Source organism: Netta rufina, assembly GCF_964035555.1.
Source record: "Netta rufina genome assembly, chromosome: 10".
In the NCBI taxonomy this organism is placed as follows: Eukaryota; Metazoa; Chordata; class Aves; order Anseriformes; family Anatidae; genus Netta; species Netta rufina.
The window spans coordinates 13,651,818-13,678,295 of NC_140133.1; the positions used below are offsets into that span (position 1 = coordinate 13,651,818).

Sequence of the window (26,478 nt, forward strand, 5' to 3'; positions counted from 1 at the left end):
TGGCCGTGTCAGTCTGAATTCACACGCTGAACCTGGCGCAGGTGATGGATGGCACAGCACCTCAGCTACCATCCTCCACCTGGAGGGAAGGGCAGAGTCCTGTTTTGTGTGGAGAAGGAGTGTCTGTGGTGGGAGGAAGAGTTAAATTCTTTCCCTTCCCCCCCTTGAACAATGAAGGACTGGGATGGGAAGGCTGGAGCACAAAGACTAATCATGACGCTGAAAATACCTTTATCTCTCCAGCGCTGCTGCAGGGTAACACCCCAGGCTCTTAAGATGAAGAAACTACTGTACTTGACTTCCTAATCCTGGTTGTGTGGCCATAGCAACAAACCACTTAACCACTGCAGCAGCAGTAGAGGAAAAGTGGTTGCTTGTAAAATGCCAGCAGGCACCCCTCAGGCAATTCACATAAACAGTCCAGCCGTGTGCTGGCAGGCAGGGGAGCTCAGCGGGGGACGGGAAGGGAAAGCAAGCTGAGAGACGAGCAGCTCCTGGGCACAGGAGCCAGGGTGTCCAAGGGAAAGAGTCCCAAATACCAGGTGAGCTGGTAGGAGCTCACCGGTCCGAGTCCTGCTGTCATCCAGAGGTCGCAGGTACCTGCATGACCTGGGTGATTCTCATCAGGCAAAAGCAAACCGGAATGCCAGACCCGCAGCAGGCTGCCTTTCCAGCTTATCCCAGTGCAACGGTAAAATCACATCTGCTGAGGGCAAACATGCGTGAAAATGCTGCACAGAGTATTTGCAGGGTAGGACACGGTGCATCTTGTTCTACAAACCGAGAGCTCCTGAGTACAGCTGATAGATTGTGCTGGCTCTAACTCCCTGCGTGCGAGTGAGCAGTGTCACATGCAAACACGGGGTACGGTCCGCAAGCCACTAATGGTCTACGCATCCCATGACACTGCAGAAAACCCCTGTATCTGTGTCAGGGATTTAGTGCGTGTGCACACACCGCTAATGTGGATTAGCAGACGGATAATCTTTGATTGAATGTGCTTTTGCTAAGTCGATTAAACAAAACCCAAAGTACTGCGGTTTGGAGAGTTGAAATCTGCAGGATTTAAACCGTGGAGGAACTGGTCCGGTCAACAGTCAGAGAGAAGTCCCGCGATTAAAGGGCAGCAGGAGGTTCAGATGTGAGTGGAGGGAGTGCGGGGAGGGACAGAGAAGCTGCTGTCCCTTGGTTTGGGGTCTTTCTGATAGTGATGAGACTGCACGTGTCTTGCTCCTTACATCCACCTGGCTTGGCAGCTGTACCTGTGGGGTGATAGCAGCAGCAGGAGGACAGCAATCCTTTAACAGAAGGTTTTCTGGCACTGCTGCACGACCTGACCACAAACCAGGCTCGCCAGGCCCCTGGCTGGCAGGTGACAGCGCCGCAGTCCCAGGTGGTTGTGCTGGCAGAGCTGCGGGGCTGTTAGGGCACGGCACAGCCCACAGCCAGCGGGCTGGGATCCAGCCGGGGCCGTCGGTGCCAGGCGCTCCTGGCCAACTGCTCCCACGCACAGGAGGGACCGGCTGCCCTCTGCTCAGGCTGCCCCAGCCCGCCCGTGCGCACGGTGCCTTCTTAACGCTTGATTTTGAAGCACAGAGCTTGTGCTGGCAAATGAGCCGCTGCCCAAATGCTTCCCAAACAGCCCCGGGCGTGTAGGAACGGGGCAGGTGAGCGGGGGCAGGACGGGGGGCAGGAGGAGAGCCGAGCTGCTGGGCACTTGGCGCTGGTCTCGCTTACGTATCCAGGCACGGAAGGATCCCCGATCGTCGCTGTGCCTCCGGTGTTGGCTCTCCTCCGGTGAGCGGGTGGCCGTGGGCTCGGAGAGGCTCCATTCCGTGCAGCATGGTGCATGGGAAGCGCTGACCTAATTACAAGGAACCGTTCCAGGCGAGGAATTGCCAGTTTGCGGCCCGCTAAAGGTCCTTCCTCGTGTGAAGGAACAGCTTGCAGCTCATCTCTGTTTTGTTAATCTAATTTTGTTAATTTTGCACTTTTTGAGGGAGTTTCTTCCCACTCGCGGACCTGAAGAGGTGGGTGTGTGAAGCTCACTTTCATTCTCTTTCTGTCTGCCATTAGATGTCTGTGGCAGATACGGCAACTTGAAGGCTTGCTGTATCTCCCTTTTCCCAACCGTGTCAGCTTTGCCGTAGTCACCTGGCTGCTTTGCTCTGCCCCCCCGGCTAGCCAGCCTCTGGCACGGCCGTAATGCGTTGCAGACCTGTTGGTCCTACAGGCCTGGGGCCCCAGCACCCACAGCTCCCACTGGGGCATCAGCAAAACCCTTTTTGGGCCTCAGCAGCAAGGTTTTACCAGGAGACTTCAGGGGCAGGAATACCAGGGACGTTTTCACCTCTGGCACTGACTGGATTGCACCGGTCAGCCTAATGGCATTGGGCTCAAGCCCAGCTCAGCTTTTAAGGAGCAACACTGCTCTTGCAGCCTCTCTTGAGAAGCAATGGGGGATAGAGAAAGCCTACCGTGGTGTTGTAGCTCCGGCTGGGCTCAGCTGTTAAGGCCAGGAGAGAAGACCTGGCCTCAGTGCACAGCCGATCAGTTTATTCACTTAATCATCAAGTGTTTGTTCTGCTGCAGGGAGGTGAGAGGCAGAATCAGCTGACTTGATCTCCCGGGCTCCTGTGCCGTGAGGTTAGATGGAGCTTGATGAATTCGGAGCTGCCCGGAGCAGCATGGAGGGGAGGACGAAGTGAAGGGGAGGATGAAGCAGCGCGTGCCGTCGGGCAGTTGGGCACTGACAGGCTCGGTCAGGCAGTTTCTGGGGGCTGTGCTGTTGGGTTTGCACAGCTACTTGGTGGAGACAGGGACCCCAGAAGGGTTAGAGGGCTGCCGAACCACCGAGTCCGTCTTGTAGGAGGGATGTGGTGCTTTCATCATATCCCCCCTGTTCTTTGCCTGTTACAGAACAGGTTCAAGAGGCGACTTGATCCACCTCTTGGAGGTGGTGTAAGATTGGTGTGATCTCAGCTGGCAGCCAGGGAAGGTGAGCCAGCAGCTGGGAGCTGGGGCCACACACACAAAGTAGGAAAAATTTGCTGCTCGCCTTTGTCACAGACTCACCTCCTGGTGTGATTGATACTGGGCAGTGACACTTCTGCTGTCCCTGTGCCCTGGATCACGTCTTGCTCCTTTGTTTGCCATGTGAGCAGTCTCCTAGGCACCCCCTGATGCTACTCACTCCCTTCAGGAGAGCTGCAGAGCTCTGTGCAGCTCTTCATCTACACCTGGAAGTCCTTCGTACCCAAGCCCATCTCCACCTGTTCCTGCTGTCCAGGCTTGCCATCTTCACAGCCTTTTTTTTTTTTTTTTTTAACCTGTCCCCAGGCCTGTCCTGTTTGGCAACTCATTACTGTCCTGATGGTAACGCTGTCCATGTCTGTTTTCTCTCTTGCCCGTAGACCTCTTCACTGCTTTAGCTCAAATTCTGGTCACTGCGTGTGTAACCAAACTGCTTCTATTTTTCCTGTCTGGCTGTGCAGCCCTCTCAGGGGAGGTGAGAGCCTCCTCTTCCCCGTGTGCTGAAGCAGTGTTCCTCCAGTCCTCGTGTGCTTCTCCCTGGCTTTCTGCACTGTTCCTGCTGTGCTTCCAGCGTCGCGCTGTGCTCTGGGCCCAACTGCTCTGCCTGCTCTCCTCTGCTTTGTCTTGCAAAGGCAGGGAGAGGGGAGATGTCAGTGAAAAACTGCTCCATTTCCTTTATGAATTCTTCATGTTCCAGGGAAGCTTAGCCCTGCCTGATCTCTGACAGCGTGTTCTACTGTTCCACTTCCAAGGTGGGAACTGCCCTCGTTCCTACATGCTCTAGCGTTCTCCCCAGTGGCCGACACTCGCAGCCCCCCTCTGAGCCTCGCTGGGTTCACCCGGCAGCCTCAGGACGGGGCTGTGCAAGGCAGGTGAGGCTCAGCTCTTCCAGTTCCTGCTGCGATGCCTTGCTGGAGCCTGAACTCCCAGACAGTGGAGGTGCAGCGAGCTGTGGGACTGCCCCTGCCATCTGCATCCACCTCGGGGCCCTGTTGCTGACCTCTGGGGCTCGTATTGATCAGCCTGCTTAAATGCCAGGCTGGGGATTAGACCTGGAGCACAAACAGCTTTCCCCCTGTGCATTCCCCCTCTCACACTGGTCTTGCTGAGGCCCTCCTGGCTGCGGGAGATCCTGCATTCCTCGCCGTTGCCCTGGTCTCTCGGGGAGCAGCTGCAGTGCGCCACTGCTATTCTTAGCTGCCGAGACGGCGTGCGAGTACCTGGCCCGGCGGAGCTGGAGCTGGAGCTCTCGCACTGCTCGCTGCCCGGCAGATCTCAGATAAATTATCCAGAAGATCTTGGGAGTGTGTAATTGAGTATCTCTGCCACAGGCTGTGCTTGCAGCAATGTACACTCTGCTGTGCAGACGGGCACAGTAATTGCTCGCTCCCCTGAAGCCGAGAGCTCCAGGTTCATCTCCTGTGCCTGCTCCTCGGGGATTTTGGAGGGACGCCTCAGGTTCGCTTGTCAGATTTCCTGCTCCCTCCTTTCCTGGCAGGAGGTTACGTATCGCAAACAATTACCTCCCCCCTGGCTGCTTGTCTTACCCTAAAGATGTTTTGCCACCGGGCTGCTGGCACTGCCCACCCTTCTGCCACGGGGCTGGAAAAGCCTGCAGGTGCCCGAGGGGCAGTGACCAGCTCTGCTCAGAGCTGCTGGCAGGGCCTCGGGACTGACCTCCTCTCTAAGGGCTGCGGACCAAGGATCTCTAAATCTCCCTCAGCAGCAGCCCAGTCGCAGTAACAATTCGCCATCGCCCTGGGAGCTGAAATGAGCGCCAGGTGGATGTGCCCTGCGCAGCGCTGCGTCCGCATCTCTGAGGGATTTGGGGCCGCCGCACCTCACTGACGGGTCTCACTGTCCTGCATGGCCACCTGCTTCTCGCTGGCTTTGTCCTGTCCGGCCCCGGGGGCACTTCTGCTGCTTTGTCTGCCCCGGCCAGCTCAGCTCTCCCCGCGCTTTCAAAGGAAAGGCTTGGCCGGGGGCCGAGCTGCACGCTGCGCCCTGGTCCCACGGCATCAGAGCCGCTGGCACGGGCGCTGCTGGCAGCCGTCCCCGCGTGTCCCTGGCAGCGGCGTTAGGGGAAGGCGTGTGGCTGAGCGACCCGACTGACTGCAGCGTCTCCCTCTCTCTCTGCCCCAGATCGGCCGACCATTCCCTGCCCGGATCTTCCGTTTCCACAGACTTTGGCAGCTGGCAGATGGTGACAGGGTGTGGCAGCATTCGGGAGCAGGCGAACCTGAGCGCGGACGCCTCTCTCCCTTGCAGCTTCCCGGATGAGTTCCCTAGCACTTGCCTGTAAGTGTCTCGAACGCAGGATCCGTCCCCTGGGGGGCTGTCGGCGAGCGCTGGAGCTTTGTCACCCTGCTGCTTTCGAAGAAGCCTGGGAGCCCGTAACAAGCTGTCCCGTCTCTGCTGCCTTGACGCTTTCCATCTGCAAATTCTGTCACCGAGAAATTCTGGCACTGAGCGCGCTCTGGTTGTGCTGGACTCTGAAAGAAACCGGCTTCTTCTCTGCCAAGTTGCTTTCTGCACGAGGCCTCTCTCTCTCTTTTCCCCAAAAGCAGCGAATTTGGGCATAAATCTGGTGCAGCTGAGGATGCGCGCTTGTCAGGGCAGGACTGGTGGCCCAGCCCTTCTGGCTTTTGGATCTTCTACATCGCCCTGCTGGGTTCAGAGCCTTGCTGCAGTGGGAGAGGGGCTTTTATTCCATCCGACCCCATGCAGCAGTGGCATTTGCAGGCGCTGCACCCGGCCTGGGCAGCAGAGCCCCCGCGTCCTGCTGCACGGTGCTGTGCTGGGAGGCACGCCTCCCTCCCCAGGCTGAAAGTCACCTCTGCAGAAAGACGGGAGCTGAGCCTTAATTGCTGTTAGAGAACCTCGGCGTGTGCCTTCAGGCTGCAAGCTCTCAGTCACGGAGCTGAAATGGCAGCTGAGGGCTGGCTGCTAGCTAGCTGGGGCTGCGGGCTGTCCTGCAGAGCAGAGCAGAGCTGCTTCCCCGAGTGATGGTGAATTTAGAAGACCCGTGAATTGGCTGGGTGGGGAATCACTGGGGATTCCTGGCATGGCTTGGCTGGGTGATGATTTTCCCTGCTGCTTTGGGACATGCTGCACTGCTCCTGCAGCTGTCTGGGGAATCAGAAGGGGCTGAAGAGCACGTGGCCAAAGCAGTGACTGCCTTGCTGTCCCCTGAGCCTGGCCGTGCTAGGTGGCTGCTGCTCAGCACCAAGAGTCGTTGCCACCCTTCTTGGAGCTGGAGCTAACGCCAGGACAGGGAATTGTTGCAGAGAAGTGCAGTTGAAGTTGGGCTCTGCAGCACTGAAGCTGCCTGTGGGCTCTTGTAGCTTGGAGGCAGCCAGGTTCACAAGGAGGGGACAGCGGTGCTGCCTCTCCCTGGGGCGTGCAGCAGGTGCTGCGGGTGCTTTGCCCTGCTCAGCTCTTCGCTGCGGGGTGCTGTGCTCGTAGGCTGGGGACTGCTTGGCTGCAGGGGTCAGGAGCAGGCTGCTGGTTGGAAGGGAACACAAGGATCTCGTGCCAAGCCTGACCCAGGGCCTCCTCTCTCTCTGCTCTGCCCAGCTCTGTTTGCTTAGAAGCCCGCTCTAGCTTTATCCCTTTTTTTTTTTTTTTGCTATCAGTGAGATTTTAGAGATTCAGTTCCACTGGCAGCACAGCAGTGTGGGGTGAAGGTCCGCTTCTCACACCCTGTTTCCCTGTGCTTGTGTGGGGCTTCTCAGGGTCCTCATGGAGCTGGGGCTCCGGCCGTCTCCTCTGGTCCCGTGCCCCCTGCCAGGGGCTGTGCAGCAGGGCAGGGCAACGGGGTTTTGGCCAGGACACGTGCCTGGCTTTGCTCTTGGACCTCGGCACCGAGGTGGCACTGAGCTGTCGGGGGCTGGCAGCAGCCAGCTGGCCAAACCCGCGCCTCCCAGTCTCTCACTCTCTGAAAGAAGCTGTCTGAGCACACAGCCTGCCCTGGGCAGAGGTGTGAAAACCAGGAGCTGCTGGACCCAACTCCGCTGCCCAGCCTCGCTTACCTCTCTTACCTCTGCGCCTGCCATTTAAGATCGCTGAGCTGGGCACGCCAGCCAGCCCCGCTTTCCTGCAGCTTATTTTTAATGCTCGCAGGTTGGCGAGCTCTGCCTTCTAATTAGCTTACCAAAAAGCATCCTTTTTTTCTGTGTTTGGAGACGTTGCCTTTCTACTTTGCCCTCTGGCTTCTCCTTATTATCCGGCGCTGTAAACACGGGCCGTGCTGCCTGCCGCAGCCCCGCTCGCTGTTTACAGCCCTCCCACCGCATCCTCTCGCTGCCGTTTCCGGACTGGAGCTGCTGGCTGTGGGTGGTTAACGCTCCCGTTCAAATTAGCTGTGCCAATTTATAGCCGGGCCCCGGGCGCTGGGGAGATGAAAGAGAATTTCTGACGGGGAGGCTCGCGCTGTGCCCTTGGGGCGACCTTTGAGGAACGCCTTCCTCTCCCCAGGGGCCGTGGGCACGGTGCGGAGGCGCGCAGCGAGGCTGGCTTCGGGCTGCCTCGCCTTCCGCTGCTCCCTCGGTGAACACCTCGCCTTCCTGCCCCTCTCGGAGCACCAAGCCAGGTGCACAGCCCAGCTGGAGAGGAGAGCGGGGCCTGGGGGACACCGTGCCACCCTCTGCAGGCTGCATCCTGCCCGTGGGCAGTGCTAACGCGTCTCTGCCCTGGTTTTTGGCACCTTCGTGCTGTCTCAAAGCTCTCTGTGTGCCCGCAGGGGCAGCAAGAGGCTGGGAAACAAGGAACGGGTGTAAGTGGGGTGGAAGTGACTGCCCAGACACGGGCAGCTGTGGACGGGCTCCATCTGGACCCACAGCAAGGCAGGGAGCTGGCACGGGGGGGCTGATGTCAGCCCGCACCTGTGGGGCCAAAGCAACAATTTCTGTATGAACGCATGGTGAGGAGTGGGGTGGTGGTGGAGGAGGACACCAGCGGGGAGCTGCCGAGCAAGGGGGCAGCAGCACCAGGGGATCCCTTCCCTGCGGGATCCAGGGGCACAGCCCAAGCCCTGCCACCTCGTGCAGCCCCGGGTGCGGGGCTGGGAGCGGGGTGCCCGCCGGCGCTGACCTCCCCGTTCTGTCTCCTAGGCTGGTGTCGGCGAGCGACCGCGAGTCCCGGCTGGAAGAAGTGCGTTCCTCCTTCCTGGCCAGCTACAGCCGCACCATCGGCCTCAAGGCCGTGCCCCCCAGCCCCTCGGGGGCCATCGGGGGGCTCCTGGAGCAGTTCGTGCGGGGCGTGGGACTGAGAGGCAGCAGCACGCTCTGAGCGCCCGGACCGACCGCTGGCTGGAGGAGACCCGGGGGGCCCCGGGACGAGCCGGGACCCCCGTCCTTGGGGACATGCCAGCCCCCACGCCGAGCTCCGGCTCACGGCCACCCTTGCGTGGGGCTGGGGGAGCAGCGGGGGGGCTCCGAGGCCCCTGGTGCAGTAAAGCCATCTCTGCAGCCCCTCCGCCTCTTCGTGTCTGGGCTGCGGGCGGGGGGGAGGCGGGCAGAGCCGGGGGGCGGCGGCGGCGGCGGCGGCGCGGGGGAACCGGGCGCCGGGAGCGGCTCCGGCGGGGGCGCCGCTGGTTATAAATAGCCCGGCCCACGCTCCGCGAGCGGCGGCACCGAAATAGCACCGAGCCCGCGCCTCCAGACGTGGAGCCCCGACGGGACGGGAGCCGGCACCGAGCATCCCCCGGGGCGCGACCCGCGGCGGGGGGCTCCCGGCGGGGCCGAGCCGCGGCGCCCACCGGGCGTCCGTCCCCCTCCTCCCGGTTCCTCTCCGTGCCGGGGCCCGGGGCCGAGCCCCCCGTTCACCGGGGCGGCGCTGCCGCCGGGGCCGGGGCCGCCGTGCCCGTGCCCGCCCCCGGGCGCGCCCGCCTCGGCGGCGCGGGAGGAGGCGGCGCGGAGCAGCGGCGGCGCCCGCACGGGGATGGCGTCTCCGGGAGCGCTGGAACCGGCGGCCGGCAGCGTGCCCGGCACCAAGGTGGAGCTCACCGTGTCCTGCCGGTGAGCCGGGAGCGGGGCGGCTCGGCGGCGGGTGGGAGCGGCGGGGCCGGGGGAGGGGGATGCGCCGGGAGCCCCGCGTCCTGCGCCCGCTCCCCTCCGGTGCTCCCGGAGCTACCCGGGGCTCCGTACCGGCAGCGGGAGCCCGGCTGTGCCCTGCCCGGTGCCGGCCGTGCGCGGGGCAGCGGGGCCAGGAGCGGCTCGGTGCCCGCAGCCCCGGGGTGTTTGTTGCTCGGTGCCTCGGGGCGAGCGGCGGCTGCTGTGGCCGCGTACAGCCCCGCGCGGGGGTCCTGCCCCCGGGGAACGGCACCGGGGGCGTCCCCTGTGCTGGGGGGCAAGGGAAGGCCTCTGCCCCCATCAACCGCCCTGCCTGCTGTGGCCCCAAAGTCCTTCTTGCCAGCTCCGGGCCACGTTTGGGCTGGGGCTGCTGTGCCCCCTCCCTGTGGATGCTCTGAGGGTCCCGGCTGAGCCCCCTTTCATCCCTGCCAGCCCCGCTGGGCAGCAGGCGGAGGGGCTGTGGGGGCACAGCCTGGCCCCAGCTTTGCAGCCCCCCGAGGGCTCAGCTCCATCCAGGGCTGCCGGCACAGCCTGGTGGGGGCTTCTCTCTGCCCCCCAGCCCTTTCCACTTGGGCCAGGGCAGCTGGCTGAGCACCGGGGCGCAGGAAGGATCCCAGCGGAGCCGCTCGCAGCCCCCGGCTCTCCCCGGTGTCAAAGCACAACGACGGCAGCGATCAAAGTGCTCCGGCTCCTGCTGCGCTGGGGGAGCCGTGGGGTGGTGCGGGCTGGCCCCCGCGGGCTGCCCGGCCCCTGCTAAGTGTCTGCTTTCTTCTCACTTCTGCGCTCTCCATTAGCTGCACTCCCGCGACCGGGGTGCGGCGGGTGCTCAGCCGTCGCCGGCAGCACCGGGGAAGGTTTCGTCCTGTAAATGGGTTCCTGTCATGTTCAATCACTGTCAGCGCTGGAGACGCTGCTCCTCGCCGTCCCGACGGGCTCCCTCCACCCGGCCTCCTGCCCGTGTCCCACGGGTGCTGGGGCTTTTGGCCCTAAAGCACCAGCACTGCCCTCTCGCGTGGGGCCATCCCTCAAAAGCCCAGCCCGGGGAGGATGCGGGGACCCCCAGCGGGTTGGGTGCTGTCACCCAGTGAGCGCGTGGCCACTCACGCCTGGCTCCATCCCCCCAGGAACCTGCTGGACATGGACACCTTCTCCAAATCTGACCCAGGTGGGTGGCCAGGGCGTGCTGCCTGCGGTGCGAGCGCAGCGTGGCAGGGCACGGCACGGCTCCGCTCCTCTCTCCGCAGTGGTCGTCCTCTTCGTGCAGGGCGCAGGGAGCAGCGAGTGGAAGGAGGTGAGCGCCGCGTCTCTCGCCTCGTTCCCCCCTACCCCACGTCAAGGGTGCTGCAGCCCCCAGTGCGCCCGCTCCTGGCTAATCCCCGGCTCGGTTAAATGGGCCCATATGGCCACCGACTTCCACGCTAATGATCCCTCCTCGCTGCTAATCCCCGCGGGGATTAGTGCTGGGGCAGCTGCCATGGGGAGGGATGGCGGGCACGGGGCCGCCCTCACCCCTCTCTCCGCAGTTTGGGCGCACCGAGGTGATCGACAACACCCTCAACCCCGACTTCGTCCGCAAGTTTGTCCTCGACTACTACTTCGAGGAGAAGCAAAACCTCCGCTTCGACGTGTGAGTGCCTCCGCAGCCACGGGGAGAGCGGGGCAGGGGTGCTGAGCCCCCGTGGGACACCATGACAAAGCACTGAGGCAATAAAAATTGTCACAGCACGGAGGGGCCGAGGGGTTGGAAATGGAGCGTGGGGCCTGCGGGGGTCCCCGAGTGCCGGGTGGGGACGTGGGGACGTGTCTGGGCGCCAGCTCACGGCTCTGCTTTGCCACCGGCAGCTACAACGTGGACTCTAAGAGCTGCTCCATCTACAAGCAGGTGAGCGCCGCGGGGCTGGGGGGCACGGGGAGATGCCCCGGCGTGGTGGGAGCTGCTGGGGGTGGAGGCACCCCAAGGCTGTGCCCCTGAGGGGCTCCTGGGTGGGACAGGCACCCCTGGCCTCGGGGGGCTCAACCTGCTCTTCGTCTCTCCATGCCACGTCGGGACTGGCAGAAGGTAGGTGTCTGCCACGCTGGGAAATCGGTCCCTCGGGGGGATGCGTGGTGGCTCTGGGGTGCAGGATGGGACCAGAGGACGTGGAACAGCTCTGGTGGGGGACGTGATGGGTCCAGGGCACGTGGAGTGTGTGCATGGGGTGATCCTGGCTGTGCAGGATGTGTCCTGGGCTGGGGTGGCTCCTGCGGCATAGGGTGGGTGGCCATGGGGCAGGGCAGCGACAGGTTGGGGACATTGAGGGTCTGGGGGGGGGCTGCGAGCAGGAGCCCCCAGGTTTAACACCCTCTGCTCGGGGCGCAGGACTTCCTGGGGCAGGCGTTCGTGGCGCTGGGGGAGGTGATCGGGTCCCAGCGGGGCCGCCTGGAGAGAGCCCTCACGTGAGTCGCACCCCGCGGTGGGGCTGGGGGTCCCACACCGTGCCCCCGGCCACCCGCCCCACCTGGGGACCCCCCCACGGCCCCGCTGTGCATGGGGGAAGGCACCAGCACCATGGGGTCACACAGAGCACCCCGCGTCCTGCCCCATCCTGTCCTCAGCGTCCCCACGCTGGCCTCTTGTCGCAGGGGGGTCCCGGGGAAGCGGTGCGGGACCATCCTGCTGCTGGCCGAGGAGCTGAGCAACTGCAGGGTGAGCGCTGGCACTTTTGGGGCACGGGGCGAGGAGCCGGCCCGGGGTGACAGTCCTCGTCCCCAGGACATCGTCACCATGCAGCTGTGCGCCAACAAGCTGGACAAGAAGGACTTTTTTGGGAAATCCGACCCCTTCCTCGTCTTCTACCGCAGCAACGAGGACGGCACGTGAGCACGGGGCCGCGGGGCGCCCGGGTCAACGCGCGGCGTGCCCTGACCCTGCCCTGTCCCCGCAGCTTCACCATCTGCCACAAGACGGAGGTGGTGAAGAACACGCTCAACCCGGTGTGGCAGCCCTTCACCATCCCCGTGCGCGCCCTCTGCAACGGGGACTACGACCGGTGAGGGGCTGGGGACCTGGTGAGGGGCTGGGGACGGTGCCGTGGGGCAGCCGTGGGGCCGGGGCAGGGCGTGAGCACCTCCCCGGCAGGTGTAGCCCCGCTAGCAGCAGCAGGCAGCTCCGAATTGGGTCCTTATTGTGTTTTTTTCTTCCCTCCTTTGCAACCCAAATTACGTAAAAGCTTCCCCCCCTTCCCCAGAGCCCTGCCGTGACCCAAATTTCCCCGCTCCCCTCCCCGCAGAGCCGCGGGCCGGGCACACGGTGCGGCTCTGACGGCGCTGGCACGCCGAGCCCCGGGTGCCACGGGCAGGGCGTCCCCACGGCCCCGGAGCCGCGGTGGCCGTGCCGGTGGCTCCCCCTGAGCCCCTCTTTGCTCCCAGCACGGTGAAGATCGACGTGTACGACTGGGACCGGGACGGGAGGTGAGGCCGTGCCCCCAGGGGCAGGGGCGGGCGTCGGGGTGCCCCTCGCCCCGTGCCACACGCGGCCCCCGCGCTCCCCCCGCAGCCACGACTTCATCGGGGAGTTCGCCACCAGCTACCGGGAGCTGTCCCGAGCACAGAGCCAGTTCACGGTGTATGAGGTATGGGGGGTACAGCCGGGGGGGGTTCCAGGGGTGCTGGGAGCCCCACAGTGGGACCTGCCCGTGCCAACAGGTGCTGAACCCTAGGAAGAAGTGCAAGAAGAAGAAATACGTCAACTCCGGCACCGTGAGTGGGGCTGGGGCACCTTTAGGGCTCCTGCCTGCGGCGGGGGCCTGGCCCTGACCCCCCCGTGTGCCCACAGGTGACTCTGCTCTCCTTCTCCGTCGAGTCCGAGTTCACCTTCGTTGACTACATCCGAGGCGGGTGAGTGGGGCCGGGTGTCCCCCCGAGACACCCAAGGCACCAGGACGGGGGGGCCGGGACCGTGGTGCTGGTGACAGCACAGCCTGGGGGTGCCGAGACGGCAGCTGCGGGCGCTGGTGGGGGCGTGGGGCCAAGCGATGGGGCTGGGGGGCACGGGTAGAGGACGCACCGTGCCGTGGGGCCGGCAGCCTCCCTCGCTCTCCCTCCAAGGACGCAGCTGAATTTCACCGTCGCCATCGACTTCACGGCCTCCAACGGTGAGCGCGGCGGCCGGGAGGGGGCTGCCCGGGGGGGGCGGCGGCGGCGGCGGCAGGGCGGTGCCGACGGGCGCTGTGCCGCAGGGATGCCGTCGCAGCCCACCTCGCTGCACTACGCCAGCCCCTACCAGCTCAGCGCCTACGCCCTGGCGCTCAAGGCCGTCGGGGAGATCATCCAGGACTACGACAGCGACAAGCTCTTCCCCGCCTACGGCTTCGGGGCCAAGCTGCCGCCCGACGGAAAGATCTCCCACCAGTTCCCCCTGGTGCGCTTTGGGGGTCTTGGGGAGCCCCAGCCTGCGGGTTGGGGAAGCGCCCGGCCTGGCCGCATCCTGCCCCGCAGCCGTGGGAGGGAGCAGGGAGCTGTGCCCCCACCCCGAGCGCCCGTCCCGTCCCCCAGAACAACAACGAGGACAACCCCAGCTGCAACGGCATCGAGGGCGTGCTCGAGTCCTACCTGCAGAGCCTGCGCACCGTGCAGCTCTACGGGCCCACCAACTTCGCCCCCGTCATCAACCAGGTGGCCGGGTGAGCACCACGGGGCTGTCCCCGCCACCCCAAGCGGCGAGGTGACACGGGGATGGCTGCTGGAGGGATCCCGTCCCCCCTGTGCCCACAGGACAGCCGCCCAGGTGACGGATGGCTCCCAGTACCACGTCCTCCTCATCATCACCGACGGCGTCATCTCCGACATGCTGCAGACCAAGGAGGCCATCGTCACCGTGAGTGCACCCCGTGGCCGTGCCACCGGACCCCAGGCACCCCAAATGCTCGGGGTGCTCCCCCTGCTGCCCCTCTGCCTCCACCCCGCAGGCCTCGGCGCTGCCCATGTCCATCATCATCGTGGGAGTGGGGCCGGCTGAATTCGACGGTGAGCGGGGCTCGGGGCACCGGGGGCGTCCCGGAGGAAGGGACGGGGCTGGGGGACGCGGGCACTGCCCGCAGGCGGGGTGCTGAGCGGCGCTGCCCCCAGCCATGGAGGAGCTGGACGGCGACGAGGTGCGGGTGTCCTCGCGGGGACGCTACGCCGAGAGGGACATCGTGCAGGTAACGGGATCGGGGGGGAGATAGGGTCGGGCACACGCTGCCCTCGTGCCCTGGAGCAGCCTCCTGCAGGCACGGCTGGTGGCACAGGGTGGCCGTGGGGCCGTGTCCCGTGCTGTGGGGCCGCGTCCTTTGCCATGGGGCATGGCTGGAGGGCCATTTCCCGGCCGTGCCCGCCGCCTCCTCCCGCAGTTCGTGCCGTTCCGGGACTACGTGGACGACTCGGGCAACCAGGTGCTGAGCATGGCGCGCCTGGCCAAGGACGTGCTGGCCGAGATCCCCGAGCAGCTCCTGTCCTACATGAAGACCCGCGACATCAAGCCGCGCCGCGCCGACCCGCAGTAGCCCCGCAGCGGGGCTGGCACCGGGGGGGGCACCGGCCCCGAGCCCTCCGTGGCGGCGTGGGGAAGCCCACGGGGGAGCCCGGGGCCGGTGGGCACCGGGGGGGTCCCGGTGTGGGGCTGCCTGGCTCCGCCGGGACCCCGCAGCCCTCGGTGGGGAGGTTGTGGGGTGGCGGCGGGGCTGTCCCGGCGGTACCGGCTGTAAATAAAGCGCTGCAACCGGCCTGCGCCCTGCTGCACCGGGCATGGGGGGGCTCGGGGCGGGTCCCGGGGGGTCTCGGTGCTGCCCCAGGGGTCCCGGTGCCGGTCCCGGTGCCGGTGGTGGTGCCGGTGGGGGCCGTCCCGGTGCCGGTGGGTCCCGGTGCTGCCCCGGGAGCCCCGTTCCGCCTCGTCCCGGTTTTTCCCGGTGTGTCCCGGTGTGTCCCGGTGTGTCCCGGTGTCAGACCCGCCCCGGTGCCGGTCCCGGGCGGTCCCATCCCGGTGATTCCCGCAGGATCCCTCCCCGGTGCCGGGCCCGGTGCGTCCCGATGCCAGTGGGTCCCGTCCCGTCCCTCCCGGTGTTCCCCGTGTGGTCCCGTCCCGGTGTTCCCGGTGCCCCCCGTCCCTCCCCTCCCCTCCCCGCCCCGTCCCTCCCGGTGCCCGCCGCGCGCCTCCACCCCCCCCACAACCCCACCTCCCGCAGATTCGCCTCACCCCTCTCCCCCCCCTCCCAATGCGCTCAACACCCCAAAAAATCCCCTTCACCCCCTCCCCACCTCCCCTCCCCTTCCCCACTCCGTCCTGCCCCCCTCCACCCCTCCCCACCCCCATTTCCCATTTTTTCCCCTCCCCTCCTCCCCGCGGCCGTGCCGAAAGTGCCTCCCCCGTCCCTCCGCCCGCTTTACCCAGCGGCCGCCCCGCGCCTGGCGCCGCCGCCGCCTCCATTGTTGCGGCCCGGCCGGCGGCAGCCGCTGGGGGCGGGCGGGGGGTGCCCGGGGCCGGGGGGGGGGGGGTGGCGGTGGCTGTGTGTCCGCCATGGGCGTGGACTTCGACGTGAAGACGTTCTGCCACAACCTGCGGGCCACCAAGCCGCCCTACGAGTGCCCGGTGGGCTCGTGCCGCAAGATCTACAAGAGCTACAGCGGCATCGAGTACCACCTCTACCACTATGACCACGACCACCCGCCGCCGCCGCCGCCTCACGCCCCGCCGCGCAAGCACAAGAAGAAAGGGCGGCAGGCCCGGGCCGCCAACAAGCGCTCCCCCAGCCCCTCCGAGCCCTCGCAGTCCCCCGGCCGCGAGGTGCTGACCTACGCCCAGGCCCAGCGCATGGTGGAGGTGGACCTGCACGGCCGCGTGCACCGCATCAGCATCTTCGACAACCTGGACGTGGTGTCCGAGGATGAGGAGGGCCCCGAGGAGGCGCCCGATAACGGGAGCAACAAGGAGAACGCCGAGGGGCAGCCCGCTGCGGCCTCTGCCGCCTCTGCCGCCGCCGCCACGGCGCCCAAGGCGGGCAAGCACAAGAACAAGGAGAAGCGCAAGGACGCCAACCACCACCACCACCACCACCACCACCACAACGCCTCGGCCGGAGCTGCCCCCAAGCTGCCCGAGGTGGTGTACCGAGAGCTGGAGCAGGACACCCCCGACGCCCCGCCGAGACCCACCTCCTACTACAGGTACGGGCAAGGAGATGGGCTCTGGGCTCCGGGCTCACAGGGAGGTTGTGCGGCTCCTGGGGGTGGCTGGGAGGAGGTTGGTGTCCTCACACACCATAGGAGCTGGCTGTGGCTCTGCACTCGCAGCTCGCTGCTTCTGGAGGGCCTGGTGCCTGCAGGGCTCTTGGTCACTCCATAGCCACTCGCCAGCAGCCTGCTGGTGCCATGCATTCCTTGCTGTGCGACCCTATGAAGGAAAGCATCCTTCTGCCTTCTTCAGGCACCCCCCAGCACAGCTGGAGCCCCCCCAGCACCAAGGTTTGGCTGTAGGATGTGTGTCTGCAGGCTGAACGTAACCTCATTGCCCAATGGGTTGCGGTAGCGCCATGCCCCGTGCAGGTTGGGTAAGCTCAGTGACCCAAAACAAGCAGGTAGCTCACTGAGCCCCAAAGTAACACCCCCACGGCCGCCTCTGCGCTCCCAGCCACCGCGCTGCCCGAGAACCTGGCGTCACAGAACAGCAGCTCTGTGTGTGAAAAGGGAGCGAGCTCCCCACAGCGTGGTTGCTGTGATGCTGTGTGCCGGCTGCTGGAGCAAAACGGGGGCTCCCAGCTCGTTTCCCTACAAATCCTCCCCTTGCCCACGGCTGGCAGCGGGCGGGTGGCCGGATTCAGGGAAACCCTGCACCTTCTGGGCCCGTTTGCCAGCAGGGCCGGTGCTGTTGTGCCTTGGGAACGAGGTCGCTGTCCCCAGAGCACCTGGTACCTGCTTGGAGGCTCCTTGCACTGATGAGTCTCCAAGGCCCGTGGCTCGTTATCCTGTCTGAACGCCCAGCTGCCCTGTGCCAAGGGCGCTGTGGTTGCTCGGGGCGCGGTGCCACCCCCTGCTCCTGCACGCCCCTGTTGTGTTTTTCCTGGCGTAGGGCTTGGCTGGAACGTGTAAATGTTCCCTCACTGGCCGTGCCCTCACCCTCTGGTGCTGTCCCCCTCCAGGTACATCGAGAAGTCGGCGGAGGAGCTGGACGAGGAGGTGGAGTACGACATGGACGAGGAGGACTACATCTGGCTGGACATCATGAACGAGCGGCGGAAGACGGAAGGCGTCAGCCCCATCCCCCAGGAGATCTTCGAGTACCTGATGGACAGGCTGGAGAAGGAGTCCTACTTCGAGAGCCACAACAAGGGCGACCCCAACGCCCTGGTGGACGAGGACGCCGTGTGCTGCATCTGCAACGACGGCGAGTGCCAGAACAGCAACGTCATCCTCTTCTGCGACATGTGCAACCTGGCCGTGCACCAGGAGTGCTACGGGGTGCCCTACATCCCCGAGGGACAGTGGCTCTGCAGGAGGTGCCTGCAGTCGCCCTCGCGGGCCGTGGACTGCGCCCTGTGCCCCAACAAGGGCGGCGCCTTCAAGCAGACGGACGACGGGCGCTGGGCCCACGTGGTGTGCGCCCTCTGGATCCCCGAGGTGTGCTTCGCCAACACGGTCTTCCTGGAGCCCATCGACAGCATCGAGCACATCCCGCCCGCCCGCTGGAAGCTCACCTGCTACATCTGCAAGCAGCGCGGCTCCGGGGCTTGCATCCAGTGTCACAAGGCCAACTGCTACACCGCGTTCCACGTCACCTGCGCCCAGCAGGCCGGGCTCTACATGAAGATGGAGCCCGTCCGCGAGACGGGAGCCAACGGCACCTCCTTCAGCGTGCGCAAAACCGCCTACTGCGACATCCACACGCCCCCGGGCTCCGTCCGCAGGCTCCCCGCGCTGTCCCACAGCGAAGGGGAGGAGGAGGACGAGGAGGAGGAGGAGGAGGGCAAGGGCTGGAGCTCCGAGAAGGTGAAAAAGGCCAAGGCCAAGTCCAGGATCAAAATGAAGAAGGCGCGCAAGATCCTGGCGGAGAAGCGAGCGGCGGCACCCGTGGTTTCTGTCCCCTGCATCCCCCCCCACAGGTACCTCCCGCTGCCCTCCCCGAGCTGCGGGGCAGCTTCTCCCTCTCTCGGTGTCTCCATCCTGCTCAGCACACGGGCGCTGCCGTTTTCACACCGGGCTTTTCACCTCCTTCCCCGGGGCTGCTCGTGGTTTCCTCTGGTGGCCTTGTGGAGAGGCGCTGAGGTGCGCAGCCCCGTGGAGGAGGGCAGGAAATAGACACTGCCGGTTTAACGTCAGCACCTGAGCGCAGCCGTCGGGGTGCGGGGCCGCCCCCCAGCAGGAGCTCAGCACCCTCCAGGCCTTCGGGGGGCTCCCGTGGGGCAGGAGGGCAGGGGGCAGGCACCACGGCTTCGCTCGGCGGGAGGAGTTCTGGCAACGTGCACGGGCAGGTCGCTGCTGCAGGGCTGATGGCTTCGTGCCACCGCCTGCTCGTGTGCTAACCGTGTGGTAGCCTCGCTGGCCCGGGGTTTGCTCTCCAAGCAGCGCCTCTCCTCCCCTGTGTGGCTGCGCTGGCAGGCTGGCTGGAGGCTCTGCCTGCTGCTGGCGCGCTCACAGCGAGCCCACACTGAGATGGAAGCTGTTAGCCTCACCCCAGGCCTTCCTGTTGGGATTAATTCATCTTCGAGGGCCGCCGCCAGAATGCCAAACGCCTTCCTGCAGGAGCCGAGCGTGGCCAGCGATGGCAAACGGGGCTGCTCTCGGCTGGGGCCGATGCAGGTGGGGTCACCCCACGCTGGCCCTGCGGGACGTGGAGACACGGGGCCCTTTCCTCCACCCCCAGCCGCAGGGATCTTGCCAGCCCTGGTGGAAGGGGCTGTCCCAGTCCCTTCAGGCTCCCTGCCATTGTAGAGCAGGAAAACCCCTTTTGTTTGGTGGCTGGGCTGGTTGGGGTAGCCCTTCATTATCTCCAACAGCAAGCTCTGTTCTCCTAGAGCCTGCCCTCCCCTCCTCGGGCCTGTTCACACCACAGGCTCCTGGGGGCTCCGCCGCTTGTCTGGTGCCGGCTGAATGGGGCCTTTGTCATCTTGGGTGGCCTCTCGGTGCCAGCATAATGAGCCGGGTGAATCGGGGCTGTGCGGGGGCTGCGGGGAGCTGCCGAAGGCCCAGCTGCTGACGGCCCCGTCTCACGGCCCAGCCTGGCGCAGCCGGCCCCATGCTCGCACCCAAGAGGTGGCGGGGGGAGGAAGGAAAAGCGTGTGCAGGAGAGGGGGGGGCTGAGTGCCTTCTGCTGGCCTCCTCGGGGGTGCTGCTGCCCCGCACGCCGTGGGCACGCAGGGATTCCTGCCCTGTACGAGGGTCCGAGGAGCTCACGGGTGGCCTCGCCGCCGCCTTTCCCCGGCGGAGGCTTCTGCAGCAGCCAGCTTTGCCCCGCTGACGGGCTCTGTGGTTTGTGTCCCTTCCTCAGGCTCAGCAAGATTACCAACCGTCTAACCATCCAGAGGAAGAGCCAGTTCATGCAGCGGCTGCACAGCTACTGGACGCTGAAGAGGCAGTCCCGCAACGGCGTCCCCCTGCTGCGCCGCCTCCAGACGCACCTGCAGTCACAGAGGAACTGCGATCAGGTGAGGGCTGCTTTTTGGGGAGCTCAGGGGCATCCCGGGCTTCCACGTGTGCTTCCTGCGCCTTCGGAGCTGCGGGCTCAAAGCCTCTGCTGCATGCAGTGCCCGCGGGCTCGGGACAAGGGGTAGAAGCCAGGGCTCCACCTCCCGGCTGAGGAAGGGGCAGCCCCCGCTGCCTGCTCTCGCTGCTTCCCCTCCGCTCTCGGCGCTCAGAGATTTGCCAGGCGGAGACGCCTTTGGCAGGCTGCCACGGGGAAGGGAGGGAAGCCTGCCCCGCTGCGCGCAGGGAGCTCGCTCCTCCCGCCCGCCCGCGGCCGGCAGCTGGGACAAACGTGGCAGAAGTGGCTCCGACCCGAGGCCGCCGTGGCGGGGGGCATCGAGAGGGAAGGCTGCTGAGCTCCAGGCGTGGTCTGGACAAAACCAAACCTCACTGTGCCTGAAAGCGCTGCGGGAACGCTCCCTGTGGGTGCAGCTTCCAGCGTGCTGCCTGCCTCAGCCGTTAGTCAGTGCTTCGCAGATGTGAAGCCTCTCGTGCCAGAGGACCATTTTTCTTCTGGCTCCCCCATCTGAGTCTTTCCAAGCCCTTTGAAGGCCGTGATCAGGCGGAGGTTTCTCCTGCCTTTGCCCCCTCTTTTTTTTTTTTTTTTTTATTTGCTGGAGAAGGGCTGAAACAGCTTCTGCTCATCCTTGGCTACAGCAGCAGAACAAAAGTCAGCATTTTGTGGTGCCCCAGAAGCGAAGGTAACCAGAGCTGTGTCCCCGTTTTGCCCTGGTGCCCTTCGCTGGAGCTGTGAGCAGCTGCCCAGCCCCTGGCGGTGTTGGTCTGTGGTCCTGGGCGGCTGCCTGCACTCGGGTACGTTAGGCAAAGCATTTTTAGAGGTTTGTGTGTCCACTTTCTGGCATCCTAACAGCCCTTAGATGGTGAGCAGGGAGCAGGTACTGAGCTGTGGCCAGCAGCTGGACCGTTTCACACCACCAGAGAAGCAGGAGCCTTACTGGGACAGCCGGGTGTGCCGGCTCCCTGCGCCGGGGAGGAGACCTCGCAGGCACTCGGGGATGTGGAGATGGGAGCACCTCTGCTATGGGCTCACGGTCTCCGATGTTCCCGCAGAGAGACACTGAGGATAAGAACTGGGCCCTGAAGGAGCAGCTGAAGTCCTGGCAGCGCCTCCGCCACGACCTGGAGCGCGCGCGCTTGCTGGTGGAGCTGATTCGCAAGCGGGAGAAGCTCAAGAGAGAGACGGTAACGGTCACCCGCCCTCCTCGGGGTGCTTTTTGGGGTGGGCACAAGCACAGGCTCCCCGGGGTGCAGATCAGGTGCCCTCTGCCAGCTGCAGGGTCCCCTTGGGTGCGCTGTGCCCTGCCCTGGCAGCTCTGCATGACGGTGGCTGCTGCGCAAGGCTGGCGTGAGGGGACCGGGGCCAGAGGGGAGGTGCAGGTGGTGCCCCTGCGGGGTTCTGCTCGAGGAGGGCGGCCTCCTGCAGCAGCGGGGAGAGGTGGCACCATCCCTGAGGGGCGCTCAGCGGTGCTCCGTCGCTCTGTTTCAGATCAAAGTGCAGCAGGTGGCGCTGGAAATGCAGCTCACGCCCTTCCTCATCCTCCTCCGCAAGACGCTCGAGCAGCTGCAGGAGAAAGACACGGGCAACATCTTCAGCGAGCCGGTCCCTCTGTCTGAGGTAACAGAAATCTACGAAGTAAGAACCCCCTCCCCCAGATTTCTACTTCACTCAAACTTGTCCCTCACTCGTGCCACGGGCTGCCCACGGGGGGCTGTGCTCCGGAAGCGCCCCTGGGCAGCCTGCTGCTGGCTCGCCCGACCCGGCACCGCTCCCCAGAGGGGGGACGTGTGTGGCACTGCCCCCCTGGGTCAGCAAAAAGCCTGGCAGCTGGGCTGGGAGCTGCTGCTGGCCGGGAGCACAGCGCTCAGCTCCTCTGCTCATGTTGTTGGTGACTCCCCGGTGTCAGAGACACGTCAGTGGCAGGGAAAGGCAGTGCCAGAGCTCGGGCCCCGGGCAGGCGGCGTGCTCCTACCTGTCCTGTGAAAGCCTTTGCTGGGGGACAGCGAGCACGGCGCAGAGATGGGTTTGACCCCCGGATTGTCACCGCTGGGGGCAAGGGGGGTGATTGCTGAGCCTGTCATCGACATGTCCCCGCCTGGGGAGGTGGGAGGGGGGTGTTGGTGCTGCGCAGGTGGGCACGGGGGTGTCCGTGCTGTGTGTTGCCACCCGCAGCCACCGCTGCCACCTGGGCCGTTCTGCTCCATGTGTCCGCACCCACCCTCACCCCCAGGGGCTGCACTTGGGGTTTCTCCTCCCCATGGGAACGCCTCGTGGTGTTCTGCATTCCCACAGCCCGCTGCCTGGAGAGGAGGGGATGCTGCCCCGGGCACTGGAACCTTAAAAACGCTGCCACGTGCCTGTCTGCCCCCCGGGGCTGAGCGCAGCACCCGGACTGCGTGGCCTGGAGGTCTTACTGCCCCTCCAGCTGTGCAGGCAGGGGGCGTTTCCAGAGGTGTGTTGGGGCAGGGCAGCAGAGCGCGATAGCTGATGGCTCTAACCACTGTTTTCTTGGAGCAGGAGTTGCTGGCGGGGGGCGGCGGGCTCTAACCCCGGGCCGTTCTCTCCTGCAGGTCCCGGACTACCTGGACCACATCAAGAAACCGATGGATTTTCAGACAATGAAACAAAACCTGGAGGCCTATCGCTACCTGAACTTCGACGACTTCGAGGAGGATTTCAACCTGATTATCAACAACTGTTTGAAATACAACGCCAAAGACACGATCTTCTACCGGGCAGCCGTCCGGCTGCGGGAGCAGGGGGGCGCGGTCCTGCGGCAGGCTCGCCGGCAGGCGGAGAAGATGGGCATTGACTTTGAGACAGGCATGCACTTCCCTCACTGCGTGGCTGTGGAGGAGCCTCAGGTGCAGGATGTCGACGACGGTGGGTACTCGGCCCCCGTCCTGGGGTACAGGGGCTGCTCGGAGCTCAGCCCGCAGCACTCGGGCACCTGGGGCTGTTCTTGCTGCCTCTCCCAGGCCTGCCCCTCGGTTCCTCTTCCTGCTCTTGGTTGGAATCAGCCCCCCAGTGAGCTGCTGAGGCTTCAGGCAGTCAAACTTCCCTACTCTCTAATGCTTCGTGGTCACTTTGGCTCTGCTGTTTGTGCTGCACCCTGTTACAATCCCCTTGTTTTTCTGCTGTGCCCTTGCCCTGGCTGATGAGAACCCTGGTATTCCCTGTGCTGCTGATCCTGCCTTCCCCAAGGGGTTTGCTTCCAGCAGGGCTCCTTCTCTGGGTCTTTGAGGGTAACCTGCTGTGCTCACAGGTCTTTGGTACTGTGTGTGCTGTTTCCCTCCTGAGGGGGAGCCCCGTGCCCTTCCACGCAAAGGGTCCCCAAAGAGTTCCCGATCTCTTTCATCCACCTGCCCCTCTTTGTGCCCCCAGACGACGTGCGGCTGCTGCTCTCGGAGAACCAGAAGCACCTGCCCCTGGAGGAGCAGCTGAAGATCTTGCTGGAGCGGCTGGACGAGGTCAACGCGGGCAAGCAGAGCATAGGACGGTCCCGCCGGGCCAAGATGATCAAGAAGGAGATCACGGTCCTGCGGAGAAAGCTCGCTCACCCCCGCGACCTGGGCCGAGACGGGCTGGAGCGGCACAGCTCCTCCGCCAGGGGAGTGCTGCAGTCGCACAACCCCTGCGAGAAGGACCTGCAGACAGACAGCGCTGCCGAGGAGAGCAGCAGCCAGGAGACTGGCAAAGGTACCGCCCCCTCCAAAATGCTGCTGGGTTTCCCGGGGAACCGCGGGGAAACACCTCTGGGCAGGCTGTCTGGTGGAGCAGCCACCTTCCAGGTGTCTCCCAGGACAGGAGGGCTGTGCGGGCTGCTCCACGCGCACGCCTTGCCTGTAGCTCCTCCTCAGAAGCAGGGCAAGTTGCCTCTCGGGAGGATTTCCTTTTATCCCACCCCACGGGGGAGTCCCGTGGGGTGGCAGCCCCAAATCCCTGCAGAGCACAGCATCTGCACATCCCTGGCTCCCCGCTGGTAGCTCCCCAGTGGGGGATCTGAGGATGGTGGAGCCCTGCTGGGTGTTTTGTCACCAGCTCTGCCCGCAGCAAGGAGGGGAAGGCAAAGGCGGCCACCTCCTGTGCTGGGAGCAGCCACAGGGCTGTGCGTGGTGCTCAGCGCTCATCTGGTGGCCTTCTCCTGTGTGTGGCTGAGGGACTGGCTGTCACTGAGCCTCGTGGCACAGGATGCCCCGCTGTGAGGTGTGAGATGGGTTCTTCCTGAGGCCACATCTGCCTCACCACCCGCTGACGGCCGAGCCCCAAACACCCTGCCAGGAGCTGAGTGCCTGCGCCCTGCTCCCGGGAGCTGGCTGGTGCTGGCAGGTGCTGAGCTGCCCTCCTGGGAGAGCACAGCGAAGGCAGTGCCCCGCAGGTCCCCAGGCAGAGCTGGGAGGTGTCACTGGGCATTTGTCACCTTGGCATCCCGCTCCCCGAGGCGCTGGGGAAAGCAGCTGCTTGTGCAAGCAGCGTCCAGAGGCTGCACTGCGAGGCTGCCCGTGGAAAACGAGGGCGTCTGTGCCCGGTGCTCTCTGGTGGCCCCACTTGGGTTTTACTCCCAGCAGTGGTTTGGCCCTCAGGGCAGGCACGGTGAAGCTCGGGATGGGAGATCCTGTGGGACAGTTCCTGAGCCATGAATCTTGTCCTTTTTGCTGCTGCCACGCGTCCCCATCAGGTCCCGCGGGCTGCAGCTGATCGGTGCCTTCTCCTCCCCCCTGCAGGTCTGGGCCCCAATTCTTCTTCCACCCCGGCGCACGAAGTGGGCAGGAGGACCTCAGTGCTCTTTTCCAAGAAGAACCCGAAAACCGCAGGACCCCCCAAACGCCCGGGACGTCCCCCGAAGAACCGAGACAGCCAGATGGCTCCCGGCCACGGCAACAGCCCCATCGGCCCCCCGCAGCTCCCCATGATGGGCTCCTCCCAGCGGCAGAGGAAGCGAGGGCGAAGCCCCCGGCCCAGCTCCAGCTCCGACAGCGACAGCGACAAGTCCACGGAGGACGCTCCCATGGGTGAGCACGGCACCCACGGCCCCGCGGGGAGGCTGCCCCAGGGCGCTGCGCCCTCGTAACGCCCTCCTGGGCCGTTCTTTTCCCCAGACCTGCCCGCCAACGGCTTCAGCAGCGGGAACCAGCCGGTGAAGAAGAGCTTCCTGGTGTACCGCAACGACTGCAACCTCCCTCGGAGCAGCTCCGACTCCGAGTCCAGCAGCAGCAGCAGCAGCAGCGCTGCCTCGGACCGCACCAGGTACCTCACCCCGGTGCCCCTGGGAGCCAGGGGGCGGCTGAGCCGTGGGGCAAGGCATGGGAGCCCACCTGCCCCTTTCCCTGGGGACAGCGCTCATAATTGCGGCCTCTGCTCCCAGGTGAAGGGGGCTGGGGGCCCAGCCTGGGTGGGAGCAGCGCCGGGCTGCCTGCTGTAGCTCTGCCGAGCTCCCGGGGCTGGCTGGTGGAGCTCTGAGCCACCCGTGTGGCCCTCGGGAAGCGTGACCGCCGCTAACAGCTCCGCTCCCTCTCTCAGCACAACGCCCTCCAAGCAGGGCCGGGGGAAGCCCTCCTTCTCCCGCGTCAACTTCCCCGAGGACAGCAGCGAGGACACGTCGGGGACAGAGAACGAATCCTACTCGGTGGGCGCCGGGCGAGGCGTGGGGCACAGCAGTAAGTACCGGGACCTCCCTGCGCCCTACCAGGTGCCCGGCATCGCGCGGAGGGGCGCCAGCTGAGGCCCCCTCTCCCCCTTTCTCTTGGCGCAGTGGTGCGGAAGGGCATCGGCCGCGGCGCGGGGTGGCTCTCCGAGGACGAGGACTCCTCCCTGGACGCCCTGGATCTGGTGTGGGCCAAGTGCCGGGGGTACCCGTCCTACCCGGCGCTGGTGAGAGGGGCTGCCCGCGCCTCCCCAAATCCTGTCCTGGTGCCGAGACACGGGTCTGGGGGGCGGGGTGGGAGGTGGGATTACAGCTTCCCCGAGGCAAGGGGCTGGTCTGGGTCGTGGCTCGCTGTCAGAGCTCCGTCCCCTGCCCCCCTGCCAGATCATTGACCCCAAGATGCCGCGGGAGGGCATGTTCCACCACGGCGTCCCCATCCCCGTGCCCCCCCTGGAGGTGCTGAAGCTGGGCGAGCAGATGACTCAGGAAGCGCGGGAGCACCTCTACCTCGTCCTCTTCTTCGACAACAAGCGCACTTGGTGAGGCCCGGGCGGGGGACGCGGGGTTGAGGGGGGTGCCCCTATGGATTTAAGGGTGGGTTGGGGGGTGGGGGTGTGAAATAAACCAGCGGGGGGGGCTGCACGCAGCCGCCCGTAACCCTCAAACGAGGCGTCCGCCGGCTCCCCGCAGGCAGTGGCTGCCCCGCACCAAGCTGGTGCCCCTGGGGGTCAACCAGGACCTGGACAAGGAGAAGATGCTGCCGCAAGTCCAACATCCGCAAGTCGGTGCAGATCGCCTACCACCGCGCCATGCAGCACCGCAACAAGGTGCAGGGCGAGCAGAGCAGCGACTCCAGCGACAGCGACTGACCCCCCCCCCCCCCCGCCGCCCGCCCGCCGCACCGGGCCCGCCGCAGCTGGACTGCGCCGCACCGGGGAGGGGGGGGGGAGAAATTGGGGGGTGGTGGAGGAGGGGGGTGGGGGGAGAACCAGGCCCGGGGCCGCCCCCCCTCCTCCTCCTCC

General features: G+C 65.5%; 3 protein-coding genes across 4 annotated transcripts in view; all 3 read left to right on the top strand.

The window, feature by feature from the left end:
- Window positions 1–8,498, top strand: part of MTMR14 (myotubularin related protein 14) — a 30,164-nt gene extending 21,666 nt beyond the window's left edge. The window contains exons 18-19 of one of the 2 annotated variants that reach the window (XM_084292675.1): window positions 5,176–5,331; window positions 8,145–8,498. In XM_084292675.1, the coding sequence (XP_084148801.1) occupies window positions 5,176–5,331; window positions 8,145–8,322 (334 nt within the window). In that variant the 3' untranslated portion in view covers window positions 8,323–8,498. The remainder of the gene's footprint in view (window positions 1–5,175; window positions 5,332–8,144) is intronic. The other variant, XM_084292676.1, reaches the window with a different exon arrangement.
- A 475-nt stretch (window positions 8,499–8,973) lies between these two features.
- Window positions 8,974–14,636, top strand: CPNE9 (copine family member 9; the record flags this gene model as incomplete). The annotated part of the gene is made up of 20 exons (XM_084292682.1): window positions 8,974–9,050; window positions 10,229–10,269; window positions 10,349–10,395; window positions 10,628–10,731; window positions 10,947–10,986; window positions 11,464–11,540; window positions 11,727–11,790; window positions 11,857–11,960; window positions 12,029–12,133; window positions 12,513–12,554; window positions 12,640–12,715; window positions 12,789–12,842; window positions 12,919–12,980; window positions 13,191–13,237; window positions 13,322–13,503; window positions 13,638–13,765; window positions 13,857–13,959; window positions 14,051–14,108; window positions 14,211–14,284; window positions 14,474–14,636. The coding sequence occupies 20 exons, from the start codon at window positions 8,974–8,976 to the stop codon at window positions 14,624–14,626; spliced, it is 1,638 nt and encodes a 545-aa protein (XP_084148808.1). The 3' UTR covers window positions 14,627–14,636.
- A 929-nt stretch (window positions 14,637–15,565) lies between these two features.
- Window positions 15,566–26,433, top strand: BRPF1 (bromodomain and PHD finger containing 1). Its single transcript, XM_084292663.1, is given in 14 exon segments — window positions 15,566–16,283; window positions 17,255–18,214; window positions 19,600–19,756; window positions 20,865–20,996; window positions 21,301–21,447; window positions 22,383–22,695; window positions 23,197–23,511; window positions 24,537–24,824; window positions 24,912–25,059; window positions 25,333–25,469; window positions 25,565–25,683; window positions 25,841–25,995; window positions 26,147–26,215; window positions 26,217–26,433. Coding segments are annotated over 14 exon segments (3,696 nt in total). The 5' UTR covers window positions 15,566–15,636; the 3' UTR covers window positions 26,326–26,433.
- Window positions 26,434–26,478: the final 45 nt, after the last annotated feature.